The 14,285-nt window shown below is 40.5% G+C and overlaps 1 protein-coding gene across 2 annotated transcripts; it reads left to right on the top strand.

Moving 5' to 3' along the window:
• The first annotated feature begins 1,649 nt into the window (after positions 1-1,649).
• On the top strand, positions 1,650-7,553 carry LOC129370620 (uncharacterized). 2 transcript variants are annotated; one of them, XM_055046721.1, is made up of 7 exons: positions 1,650-2,185; positions 4,312-4,603; positions 5,151-5,176; positions 5,281-5,346; positions 5,941-5,958; positions 6,079-6,489; positions 6,999-7,553. In XM_055046721.1, the coding sequence occupies exons 2-7, from the start codon at positions 4,312-4,314 to the stop codon at positions 7,089-7,091; spliced, it is 906 nt and encodes a 301-aa protein (XP_054902696.1). In that variant the 5' UTR covers positions 1,650-2,185; the 3' UTR covers positions 7,092-7,553. The 2 variants fall into 2 exon arrangements, with proteins under 2 accessions (XP_054902696.1, XP_054902695.1); XM_055046720.1 differs by having other exon boundaries at positions 1,652-2,185; positions 5,938-5,958.
• The last annotated feature ends 6,732 nt before the right edge of the window (positions 7,554-14,285 follow it).

Genomic DNA, 14,285 nt, shown 5'->3' with positions numbered 1-14,285 from the left:
GGTCAGATTACTTAAAAGCTCCTCCATACTAAACCGTGCCATGCTCCAAATAATCCCGGACGAGCCCCCACTCATGTTATACTTGCTGAACATGGGTTTTAAGACATTACTATGCCATAGCTTAATGATGAAAGGCTTCAGCATATCTTCTGTGTGCTGCAATGAGAAGGACTTATTTTGTGGATGCAATATAAATCCTGATATGTAAGAATCAGGATTCTGCTGTTTCTACAGTTCAGTTCCCACTGCTGTAGAAACAGCAGTGGGAACTGAACCAAACTTGTCTTTTGAATTTTTGCTCGAATGATTGAATGTAGTATGATGCACTTTGGGGTCCAGTAGACCAGACACAACAATGTGATTTTACAAGACAAAACTTTATCTCAGACTTTTCTGTGAAATTGGATTTCAGAGAACAGCTTAATGGATTCACCACATGAATATCAATGTGGTAGCTTAGCTCTGACGAGATCATTGTTTTATGTCATCACCTGCAAAGAAAGTTAAAATAGCTTCTTCTTCAACAGTGACAACATTCTGCAGTCCTATGCCCTGAAGACGCCCTTACAGATTAAGGTAGTGGCATGCATTATTTAGACGGCCATTAACATTGTTCAGTTAATTAAATAAAAACACATTTTCTGGCATATAAAATACTGCAGGTTGGGGAAGTTCATGTAAATGTGGAAACACAAAGGGTTTGATCCACTCTACAATGAACATGTCACTACAATTAATGGTGTGTTTTCTCTGCTTTAGGCCTCAGGTTTTTTCATCCATTCATTTAAAACAGCAGGAATCAAACGTCTGATAAAAGAAAAGTCTGGATGAATCACTGCTGAAGAATTACAAGCCAACCTCTCATTCTACAGTAACATCACTGAAAAAACTTTCAACAGTTACATATCTTGCTGACGACCAACCGCTTTGATGTGTTTCAGTCTGGTTTCCATGGTTTCCACAGCACAATGACCTCCATGTAAACAGACTCTGAACAAACCACAGTGCTGGTTCTGTTGGACTTCTACGTTGACCAGGACATATTACTGTAACCACTGGAGAACTGGGTCAAACCCTCCGGTCTAACTGGCTCTTTCAGGGTTTTTCATCCACAGGGAGTCACAGTCTATTCATTGCATTCACTAATCCGTCCATCTTGTGGACTGATTTGTCACATTTGCGACACATTTATGGTAAATGGCTTCCGACTCGCCTCGTGCTTTATCAAGTCCAGAGGACCCAAAGTGTTTACACTACAGTCATTCACTCTGATGCTGAAAAGCTACAGGACAGTAGCCACTGCTGCCTTGGGACAGTCTGAGAGAAACGGGTCTGCTGTGCAGCACCGCGCCCTCTGACCCCCAGCAGCAGGCAAGGCGGGTGAAGTGTTTGCCCAAGGACACGGCGTCTGGCCTTGAAGCCAGGCTTCAGATGTTCCATCGCTACAGCCCTGCCACATCCGAATCCTACACAGACTTTGATCAAGTTGAGTGACATTCATCCTTCCTCACATGAACCACCTCGTCTCTCAATGAGGAGCAGCTGTGCAGAGCCCAGAACATTAACATTTGTAATTTTATGCAAATTATTAAAATACTCATTAAATAATTAAAACTTATTGTGTGTAAATTGTTATTAATGTTCTAACCCTAAAGTGCTATACGATTTTTTTGAGTAGAAATGGTTCGACTCCTTCATTACTGGACTTAATTCATAAACTTCAAACAACCCATTATAGTTTGTTGAGTGAAAAACTAACCTGCATGATTTAATAGAACAGGAGAAATGTGCTGGAGGAAGAGACTGAATACTTTGCATTTGCATCGCTTGTACCATGAATGCAAATTCATTTAAACTTCCGCCTTACCAGTGAACAGCCCTGCTGTCAGGCCGGTCTGTTCACAAAGAATCTCAATGTTTCGTTTGTTCACAAACGAAACATTTCATGTTTTACAGCCAGAGACAGAACAAGCATTTCATTGAGGAGAGGGAGTTAAATCAAACTTTAACCTTAGAGAAACTGGGTTTAAAGTTCCTGCATCGAGTTTATGAGTAAAAGTTTCAGACTGAACCATTTGGAGAAGTTTCTGCTGAATCTGTTTTTCTGTCACCAGGAACTTTCAGCTTCCAGATTCTCCATTTTCTGTTGGTTTCATCAGCAGTGAGCAGAAAACTACAGGAAACGGTGAGTTTTACAGCTCGACCAGTTCAAACACTGGTTATTTTTACTGGATCTTATGGTTTTTACTGGTTTAGTTTATTCACTGTTTTTCTCAGTGACTAACAAACTGGTCAAAATCAGCCACTTTGCATTCTGATTGAAATGTTCCCTTGTTTTTCCCTTGAATAAAATGATTTAATCAATGACAATAATCCTGTTGGGAATGTAAGATGCTGATATCTCACAGCTCTAGATAGAAACCGTTGGTATTCATTTGACTTTATATCAGAACAGAGAAGTTCGTTAAATCAGTCGAGTTTATTTGAATAACAAAATCAGTTTAAATGATTTACATCATAAAAACAAAAATGTCACAAAATTATAGAGTCACCAACTAACAGGTTTGTTGTTCAGTTTCGGTTTAAAGGAGTTCAGTGTTTCAGCTGTTTTCTGGAAGTTTGTTCCAGATCTGCAGTGCATAGAAGCTGAATGCACTTCTCGCTGTTTGGTTCTGGTTCTGATCCAGAGCACAACCAGACTCTATCAGGAGCATCTTGTAAATGTAAAATGCTGAGCTGCAGATCATGCGTAGCTGAATCCTTGTCTTAAAGGCTTCAGAAAATCAGGAAGCCTGGTTTTCTAAAGCTGGTTTTGTTTTTGGTGTTCGTCGTCCATTTTCTACTTTTGAGGATCCAAAACTTTTAATACAGATTCTATTTAAATAAATGAGACCCAGAATATTGATTAGTTTGGGTTTTTGGTGCTTCTTGGAAAGTTTTAGATCAGTCAGAGAACATAATGGCTGCTGTGTTTCTCCACAGGTTGATCTATTAGATGAAGATCAACACTGCTTTGGTGAAATCTACAGTTAGTGTGTTAAGTTCGGGAGCTGGGCCGCGCCCAAACCACACCTAATTTTCCAGGTGGCCTATTTATACTCTGCTCGCCCACTCATCTCAGTCTGTTACGTTTCGTCAACCATCAGACCGTTTTTCTTGTTATGATTTCAAATATTTACATAACTCACCACGGAATGGGACGTGGCTATTCAGCGCCACCCTTCTGATTCAATACACACAGGAGAATGAAAATCAGGTAAACAAAAGTCAATGTTTGGAGCTGAACAATGAGTGTGTGTGCAGAGTTTTCTTGCAGAGGAACCACAGGACCTGAATAGTCTTGGTTCTGGAGGCTGAGAGATTGATGAGATAAGATTGTTTTCAAAGAGAACGACTGACAACGGTTCAGCTTATCGGGTGATATGAGGAGGTTCCACCAGGGCGATGGGGAAGTGGCTGGTTACTGGAGCTTGGGTTGTGTGTGGGAGTTAAGGTGTCTGGTCCAGGATCAGATGATTAGAGGAGCAGGTCAGTGGAGGTAGATGGTAGTAGAACGTTGCAGGACAGACAGGTAATCGGCAGACCGGAGGATGGTAGAGCGGAGATTAGTCAGTATGGACGAACAATCCAGAGGGATCTTCTTGTGATATTCTTAGTCACTGGACCGAGGGCCTTGGGCAACTCTGAGGGTATTTTCCACGGAGCCATGAGGGAATTCTGTTAAGGAGGTCAGAGGAAAAAGTCAGAATCAAAACACTGAGAACAGACTCAAAAAGAGCTTAGAAGGGGCTCTGAGTACCATTACTGGCAAACACTCAAGCACTGGAGAACTGGCTGCCCACTCCTCTTATGCTAAATGATGCCGATTACATTCAGGTGTGCAGGAAACAACCTCCAGGCCCTCCTGGTGGAAAAACATCCCACAAGGCCAAGACTCTGGTTTCCAACAAAAGCTTTAATCTGAAGCATCATCTTTCGGTTCACACTGAGTGACTGTCAAAGGGAATAAACAGCAATTATTCTGAAAAGATTTTAAGTTTAATCTCTTAAAGAACTAATTTTACGATCAGGACCGCCAGAAACCTTGATGCCCTCTAGACCAGAATGTTAACCTTTGACCTCTTCTTAAGTGATGACTTCAAACAGTTCAGTCAGAATAGAGACCTGCTTCCTTTAAATCTGTGTCATTCAGTCAACCTGTTCTTCAAAGGTCAGGGGTCAATGTCTGCACGGACGGATCGCCTCCAGTTAGATTGGTGGTTGAAGAAATTCTGATCATTCTGTTGACATTTCCTTCTTTCTGCATCACAGATGTCAAACATCTCCGAAGACGAGTGGAGAGACGCCATGACCAAGATCTTTGAGAAGCTGGATGATGATCAATACAGAAAAATGAAAAGGATTTTGACTGAATCGGGATATCCCTCACCAAACAAGATCACCTCCAAGTTTAAAAGGGAGCTGCCTAAAAACCTAATTCAGAAGTTTGGAGCAGAGAAATCCATTCGCTTAGTCAACAAAGCAATGAAGGAGATACCAAGGAATGACTCTGGAGTCCAGAACCTGCTGCGTCCTTTTGTGGACAAACTGAAAAAACAAGAAGGTGAGTTTCCAGTCAATATGGTGTGTGTTACAGTCAGGGCTGATCAATAACCTGATCACCTGATTCAGAGGAGATGGTGGAGGTTTCTGGGTTCACTTTGAGACACTATCAGAAACTGTTGGTGTTTTTCGTTCCAGCTGAGCTTTATGGTCTTGGTGGGGTCAGCAGCTGTCCTTCATGAGGGTTAGTCTTTGTTTTCCGTAAGAACTGTTTTTATTTAGTAGATTTAGACTAAATGTTTTGGTCTATAGAACCTCCTTCGTGTTCAGACAGCAGTTAGATAGAAGAGACCATGTTTACTGGAGCCTGACATGATGCCCCTGCTGGCAGCTGTATGCTATTGCTCCATGTTGTGGTGAGTTTGTGGATTATGAGGTCACTGTGGGGAAATGATGCAGATGTTCAGAGATCATCTTAGTGATGGTCGGGTAGCAGGAGGAGAACCCTGCTAACAGTGTAGCATCTGCTCACCATGTTCCAACGGATCAAAGGACAAATATGTCAGATTAAATACTGAAACATCTCAATGTGTTTCTGTCTTTTAAAGGTGGAGAGACGAGCAGCCAGCCGAAGGTGAGAACCTGTTCTGACACACATCAAACTCTCCTCACCTACCAGCCGTCTGAGACACTCTCAGCTCTTTAGACGCTTTAAACATGTGCTGCTGCTTTCTGTAGACGGATTCTGCTGGAGCAGAAGAGCCAGAGCAGAACCAAGGTGCTTCATCTGGACCCAGTCCACAGGTAGGAGGACATGTGGAGGCTGCATCTCACTGTGAACCCCTGATTTATTTCATCATGTCAGATCAGAAAGTTAAATTCATTCAGATGCATCATAAAGAGATGTATTTAATTCAAGTTCAATGACAATATCTATTTTCTCTCAGTCCAAAAAGTTCAAAGTACTTTACATTTCAAAAGCATGAAAAACATAATAAAAACATCATCATCACCAATTGTGAATTTATATTACATTTTGTCTGGTGCCATCATGACGCATCAGACATGTTTAACATGTTTCAGGTTTTATTGGTCAAAGCAACTCTACTCTGATTTTGTCCCAAGTCTCATAAAATCTAAAATATTACGTAGATAAGATTTAAATTCTGAATTTCAATCTTTTCATGAAGAAAACTGCTGAGTTGACAATTATCAGGCAGTCAGTGATTCTCTAGAAGGAGAGCAAGCAACGAGAGGCATTTCAGAGAGATGAATCTAATCTAATTAATGGAAAGTTTAGTGGAGGGACATTTGTGGTAGAAAATGAGAATCCAGATTAGATCGTTGAATCATGAAGGTCTTCATCTAATAAATTGTTTCTTTTTTTCCTTTCAGAAGATGATAAATTCTGATGTGGTGAGTAGAAATGTTGGTGTTCATGAACAACCAAGAGTTTTACTTTATATTTATGTCTGTCTGGGGATATTTGTGTTATTTGTCATCAAATCTGTTTTAATTTTTTATCTCTTGGTCCAGAAAATAACCATCAGGGATCTGAAGGCCAGTGGAGATCTGGGTCAGAAGGTTCTGTTTGTGAAGGTTGTGGAGAAATCCAACCAATACCAAAGTAAAAACAAAAATGTTTATTTCCATCTGGGAGTCGCTGATGAGACGGATGTCATCAAAGTTGTGGTGTTTGGAAGCGAGCGGTTTCCAGACATAAAGACCGGCCACTTCTACATCATCAGAGATGCCTCCATGGATCGTCAGGAGAACGTTTTGATGGTTACAGACACAACCAAGATGTCAGAGACCGGCTCATTCGAAGTTCCCAGTAACGTGGAGCTGGAAGCTGAAAAACTTATTTTCAGTCCAGTTTACAGCATCAGAGAGATCCAGAGCTTTGAAGACAAGAAGGAAGTGAGTGTTAAAGACACCGTCGGGAAGGTGAGAGTCGTTTCTGGAGCTTCTCATGATCAGCATTTAGTTTTTAGCAGCAGCTTAATTGAGAATTTCAGACTTAATAAATCTGATCAAACCGTCAGAAAGTGACATGATTTATAGCGCCCTCTACAGTCCGGGAACAACAATTATAACTTTTAAACCAACTGGATCTGCCACCAGGACGCTCATCTCCCATCATGCACCTGGAGCAGGATGCTCTCCTGCAGTTTCCTGTTAGTAACCATTAATAACCATGATGGTAGTTTAAAAGCACCTTCTTTCAGCAGGAAGTCATGTTAGTTTCTGACTCAAACTTTCTGGTAGCTCCCCCTGCTGGGGCGTAGAGGTATTAAATCAGATTTGTGTTTTACAGGGAACCTAAACGCATCATACAGCACATCTAAATCTGACGGACGATGGACAATAAAATAGTTGATTATAAAATTGTTAAGTTTGCAAAGTGTTCATTTGTTTACAGAGTCGACTGAATCTTGTGTTTTGGGTTTGAACAGATTGGAGTCATTAAATCCATGCAGATGAAAGCAACACAAATGATGAAAGACAAGCAGGACTTTGAGCTGGACGACGGTACCGGGTCCATGTGAAGAGGTTTTATTCGTATTAAATGATGTTCCTTTATGTGTCATATAAATGTAATGTTTTTTGAATCATTGTCAAGGTGTTTTTTCTGTGCAGCTGGAAATGGTGTACAAACTAATGAACCAAGATGTGTCTACTGAAGTAAGTTTCCAGGGTTGTTGAACTTCCCCAGACAGTTATTTGGGAACTTGCTGTTTTTCCCGTGGCCTTCCCTGCATGGAGACAGAGTGTTTAGTTTTCACCTCCCATAGACATTACAGTGAATAAGCATACAAGGTTTCGTATGTTTTCCTTTGTTTCTTTTGTTTGGTCTTCGAAGATCGAGTCTCCGCCTCGGTAGTAAAGAGAGATGAATAAAGTAACTATGCAACTCTGGGTTCCTCAGAGCGGATCCTAATTTGTGCCTAATGCAGTATATTTCTTGCTCTCCGTCTGCAGATGTATTAAAGATTGTTTTTGCTCCCTAACTTTTGTCTGGATCTCAGTCTCTGAATTGTGCACTTCACAATTTGGTGCATTGGCCGGGAACCTTCGCTGGTTCATCCAAGTCGGTGGACCTCAGGAGAGGGCTGATCACCAAACCTTCAAACTGGTTTTCCTCCAAACCGCTGGCAGGTCTGTCTGAGAAAAAGAGGACTCTTCTGGTGCTCCACCGGGTTGGATCAGCCACAACAGGATAAAACAGAGCTGAGAGGCTGCAAAACATCTTAAGGTTGGTAGGTCTATTTATTTAGACTGAGTTGTAGGTCTGTCAATTTTAGACCGAGTCCTGTAGGTCTGTCGATTCAGACTGAGTTCCCCTAGGTCTATTAATTTAGACTGATTTCTGTAGGTCTATTAATTTAGACTGAGTTTGTAGGTCTATTAATTTAGACTGAGTTGTAGGTCTATCAAATTAGACTGAGTTGTAGGTCTATCAAATTAGACTGAGTTGTAGGTCTATCAAATTAGACTGAGAATTGAAGTCAACGTTTCAAATAAACGTTTTAAATTGTAAGAGGTTTGTAAAATTAGAGAATGGGACTTTTCTCTTCTAAAGAGCCTAGTGATGGATTTAGTAATTATGTTCCTCTTGGGCCGATTGTAGAGAAGATGATTAGAAAACATGGGGAATCATGTGTTCAGTATTTGCCACAATGGCATCTTAAATTTGGATTTCCTAAATATGGGTAATTTGAACCCGAGCATTTGATGGAATTGGAAGAAAAATTAGTGCTACAGAAACAACAGCTGCTGAAACAAAAAAAAAAAATCTCACTTGACCATTTACAAATAATGTATGCACACACGGACACACTTAGAGTTTGGAAACAGGAATCACAAAACAAACAAGAGCAGAAAAATGAGAAAGCTAATGATTGTTTTTCTCTCTTCCCAACATGTAAACCTGCTGCGATGAGCTTGCTTCCAGCGGCACCAACAGGTCCACCTGGCATCGCTAGACACTATCCAGCTCTTCCTCCTTACCAACCATCAGCCTCACTGAGGAAAGACTTTTTTTTTGGACATTGATGACCATTATCCCTACGGCCCGAAGACTGAGGAGGAAGACACTATGCCTCCCCTGGAGGGGGAAGAAGAAAAGACTGTTTTTACTGCAGTTGCTGAGAACACCCGGATGAGAAAGAAACAGCAAGAAACTTTACAACACCACCTAAGCCTTCACCAGGTGCTTCGACTGATCTTCAGTGTCCCATGTATGGACCGTGAGGTTGAAGAGACCCAACTACACAATTCTGCCAACTCACCATGCTTCATCAGGCTGCCCTGAACATCCACAGCCACAGCAAGGACAGTATGGGCAGTCACAAAGCAACACACTGCCTGATGTTTGTTTAATCCATGGACAACAAGGACATTGGCCAGAGACTGCTTCCAGAGACAATTCAGAAACAACCAGGAGGTTGCACAGAGCCCGAGGAGGAAGATTTGATGTCAACCATAGAGGCTTCCCCAGATGGTCAAGTTTTTCCTTTAAGAGGTGGATTTACAGGACATCGTGGAGGGTATTCCAGCTAACTAGACCTGGTGCCGTTGGAGCAACCTCTGGTTCAGCAAATCGCAAGTACCAACACACACAACACATATGTAAAATATACAACTGAAATACACAAAGTCCTTCCCATGCTCACTATTTCTGTCTATTGAATGTTCAGACACGGGGCTACGTGTCCAAAACAAACTCCAACTGATTTAATTTGTTCAAAACACCAAGTCTGCTCTACATTTTTAAATGGTTGATTACAGACCGACAATCTGAGGCCATTTTGCAAATGGCTCGTGAAAGAGTCCCTCCCACTTCCACTGTGATGTAGATAGATCCAGCTGATGAGCTGGGTGACTCCTCCCTTCTGACACGCCCTCTTTGCTGCATGCAACTCAAATATGCTGGTCCGCTGAGACCTGTTTTTTTTTTTTGCTGATTGTCACCTGAGCAACTGAGCTTCTTCACACTGACTGATTATTTTTTTTTTTTTTTTTTTTCCTTATGTCTCTTTGGCAAAACATCCAGTAGACGGGTGGAAAACTTTTGGCCCTCTAGCAAAAGCAACATATGAAACAACTGATTGTATATGTCACTCAGAAAGTATTTATTTTTTGCCATCACCATGATTTGCTTCTTACAAATATGATGGGGCTTAATAATAAAAAAATAATAATAAAAAATGAAAAACCAATTCACATAATGCCCAAATCAAATTCTTACTATCCCAATCAAAAACAATACACTTTCAAACCAGAAGCTGTGAAGAAACTCAGTGCTCCTGATCAACCTGTTGAGTGGAGGTTTGTTCAAGATCTTAGAGAAGTTAACAGGTCTGTCATTGCCAGAGCAGCTATTGTTCCAAATCCATACACTATTTTATCACAAATTCCAACAGGCAGCATGTTTTTCACAGTCATTGATTTAGCAAATGCTTTTTTCAGTGTTCCAATTCACCCAGAAAGCCAGTTTCTGGTTCACTTTTCAGTTTAATGATAAACTTTACACATTCACAAGACTTTGTCAGGGCTACTGTGAGAGTCCAACATTTTTCACCAAGCATTAAATGACAATCTTTCACATTTGACACTCGCACCACAGACAGCTCTTTTGCAGTATGTTTGATGATTTATTATTGGCGGCTCCCAATCAAAATCTGTGTGTTTCTGAAAGCATGAAATTACTTCATTTCCTAGCAGAAAATGGTCATAAAGTCAAAAGCAAATTGCAGTTTGTGCAGCCTTCTGTGTCTTTTCTGGGTCATGTGATTTCCTCCGAAGGCAGAGCTATCTCCAGCAACCGCATTGAAGCGATTTGAACATACCTCTCCCTCAAACGAAGAAACAACTGATGTCCTTTTTAGGACTCTGTGGCTATTGTAGGCATTTCATACCGGGTTATGCTGAGATTGAGAAACCTCTGAGAGAAGTATGTCATGACAAGGGATTTGGATTATTAATGAGCTCACACATTTTACATAGGATTGAAGTAAAATGTGAATTGAAGTTGGTTTGACGTCATTCAAAGCGCTGAAAAAACACCTGCAGACACCTCAAACTCTGGGATTTTTCCCGATCTTTCCTGAATGTTTTATAGAGATGGTTAGATGAGAAGAGGGTTTTTTGTTTTGCTCCAAAAACATGGTGATAAATTGAAATTGGTCACCTATTTTCCAAATTAGATCCTGTAGCAGCCGCATTGCTACAAAGTTTGCGCGCAGTGGCAAGTGCAGAAAGGGCTGTTATGGCATCTCCAGACATCGTGGTATTCTAATCTGATTTTGTACGCTTCCTACGATGTCACACTAATTTTGAGCACCTATCTGCTGTCAGATAGGCTGCATTATATACGCGTTGGTATACCATATCATATTTTGGTTACATTTCAATTGACCAGAGGTAATTCCTATACAGCTGTGATAAATTTGAACTTAGACAGATTAAAATACCTTTAGTTGTCCAGGGACTATTAGTTATAACAAAACTGTTTTTTTTTAATTAATGAAGTGCTTCAGCAGAAACATGATAAATTATGTGCTGTAATTCTAAATTATATTGAGATCTCTTCTGTATGTGTACACAAAGCTGAATTTTAAAACGGGATCCTGTACATTAGAGTTGAATTTAAACATTGATATATGTTGTTAAAAGTAATTTTCTCTATTTGAAGCTTCATGTAAATTTGATCATTTCAATTTAAGACAATATGTATATAAAATGAGGACTGACTGTAAATATTTGACTGTAATGCAAATTTGACTGACTGACTTCTGATGGCGTTCAACGTTTGTTTGTGTCTGTTTCATGTTGGAGTGAATGTTTGTTTACATGTACTGTTTGTCTACATGTTCTGTGTTTAATAAACATTGAACTAACATGCGCATGCGAAGAAGATAAAAACACAATCTTATTTGCAGGATTTCTCAAACACCGGAATGGGACCGCTGATGAAACCTGGAATTGTTTTAATAACATGTAATGACAACATGATTAACTACTGAATTTCTCTAACAGATCAATTAAAGACGACAGGCCCAAGGAGGACGACTTGGGCCAGCGAGCAAACCATTACATAATGTCCAGCCTGGAGATTTTTTGTTTACTAAAAATTTCAGGAGGAAGAACCGGCGTTCCCACAGCTGGCTGGAACCGTTTCAAGTGCTTTTGACGACACACACCACTCTTAAGGTCGCGGAGGGGTCGACCTGGGTTCACACCAACCACTGTAAGAAGTTCACATCCTGCGGGTTCGTCACATCCTGCGGGACCAGTCCAGAGCCCAGAGAACGAGGCTCCACCAAGCACCTCTGAAAAAATAGAGTTGCCAACACAGCTCACTCAGTAGGTTGGACCACGCCTAGCTGAGGCAGCATTAAGAACATGGATCGGCCGAGGCAGCGTCACAGAACACCAACATGGATCAAGGATGCCATACTATGCTGATCACACGCCTGCAGTTCCAATAGGCCCAGCAGTATTCACCAGGAGCAGACGCTCTGCCAACTGTGAGATACAATCGTGTGGAGAAAAGCAGGCTTCAAAAGGGGCATTCAGGTGTGTGTTCCCCCTGATTCTTCAGTTGGCCTCATGATTCCATGGTCAGCCTTGAACACCAATACTGGATCAGGTAAATTGACAGAACTACCAAAATTGTAGGTGGTACATGACGAATGAGGTTAGGATCACGTCCTGGTCTGCACTCGTAACAGATGAGGGAAACATCTGGACGCCGAAATGGGGAACAACTCCCTTCGCCAGACAACATATGAAACTTTTTACGATGGGTAAAACGACGCAGACTACACATCACGGTAAACACAGTGAAAGGTTCAATCATACCACCCTCGTCTTTGCCCATATTATCTAACTGTTGGAGGTTTTACCTATACTCATTCATCAGGAAAGGATCCACAATTTCTTTTTGTTCTTTGTGAGGGGGGAATGTTACTGTTGTCTCACCATATTCTCCCACAGGTATTACTGTTTTAGACAAACTCACGGCTGATGACTGGTTCAGAGTAACGACAGGTATATCATTTTCTACAAATATTTGGTTATTATTGGCTGAAAGTGCTGTGAATGTATCTAATACTGACTGTGTTGTCTGCATGGGACCACGTCCTGTGCTTAGGATAATCCCGGCCCTTCTTTCTTTTCTTCTTTCTTTCTCGATGTCATGTCTAAAACTAATCCATCTTCCCATTGTAACCAGTGGGACAGTGTTTACCCTCTCACTAAAACTGATCTTAGAAAACCGGTGTTTTCAAAACTAGCCGAAGCTAATTTCACATGCATTATTATGACCAGAACTCTTAAATTAGGAAATCTCTATTCACAAAATTGTTCAAATATAATTCGGGTGCCAGCAAATTTTAAACCAATTTCCAGAAGCGATGTTTGGTGGTGTGGTGATTATTACAGATTATTTGACCAACTCAGCTGGTCTGTGTGCACTCGTAACACTCTTGTTACCAGTTTCTATTTATAGGATGCAGGTTAAAGATGCGACTAATGGTCTGGACCGTTTCCAGTTTCTCTTATATAACTGGCATCGTACAACAAAAAAACCCTCCTTAGAAATTTATGTAAGTTCCGAGAGACACCAGTTATATTAGTTTGGATCTTTATCTAAGTTTCCCTAACTTGGAATCTACTCTAAATGTTCATGCTATATCTAATATTTCATACGTCTAAAGGTTAACTATCTCTATAGTTATGCTAACTAGACTTATATTCTCAACACCCTCTTGCAAAAAACTGTGCATACTTATGCCCGGTTGGATAATAATCCTGTGCAGTCGTCCGTTTCTGATTCTGTCTCAAATGCTTTGTTGACTACAACTGTGGCCCAGTTCCATGGGCCTCCTAACTCGCCTGATGTTGAGGTTGAATTTGTTTTCTCTAGCGACCAAGATTTTCTCATTATCCCAAGTACAAGTAAATTGACACTTTCTTTTGATTTTTATCTTTAATGTGAAATTTTTGCTTCCAGGTTTTTGCTTTGCTTAATGTCACAAGAGGTCAAAATACTTGCTGAAACACTCCTATGATGTTCATATTTGCAACCATTACTTGATGGCGAAGGTGACCTGATGTTTTGTGTTTCTCAACCTGTTTTGTTGCATTACTCCATTATTATTACAATTTAAACTCATTTTATATTAAATTCATTTTATCATTTTATCAGTTGCTTCATTTTACCATTCAAGACATTTTATCATTTATGGATTTCGTTCACTTGATTGTTTTTTGCTCCCTAAAAAAAAAAAAAAAAAAAAAAGGGTGAAATTGTGAAGAGGTTTTATTCGTATTAAATGATGTTCCTTTATGTGTCATATAAATGTAATGTTTTTGGAATCATTGTCAAGGTGTTTTTCTGTGCAGCTGGAAATGGTGTACAAACTAATGAACCAAGATGTGTCTACTGAAGTAAGTTTCCAGGGTTGCTGAACTTCCCCAGACAGTTTTGGGAACTTGCTGTTTTTCCCGTGGCCTTCCCTGCATGGAGACAGAGTGTTTAGTTTTCACCTCCCATAGACATTACAGTGAATAAGCATACAAGGTTTCGTATGTTTTCCTTTGTTTCTTTTGTTTGGTCTTCGAAGATCGAGTCTCCGCCTCGGTAGTAAAGAGAGATGAATAAAGTAACTATGCAACTCTGGGTTCCTCAGAGCGGATCCTAATTTGTGCCTAATGCAGTATATTTCTTGCTCTCC

The sequence above is a fragment of the Poeciliopsis prolifica genome, unplaced genomic scaffold, assembly GCF_027474105.1.
Source record: "Poeciliopsis prolifica strain line A6 unplaced genomic scaffold, Auburn_PproV2 SCAFFOLD024, whole genome shotgun sequence".
Lineage (NCBI taxonomy): Eukaryota > Metazoa > Chordata > Actinopteri > Cyprinodontiformes > Poeciliidae > Poeciliopsis > Poeciliopsis prolifica.
Note: the sequence above shows the minus strand (reverse complement) of the source record. Positions and strands in the feature narration are given on the sequence as shown.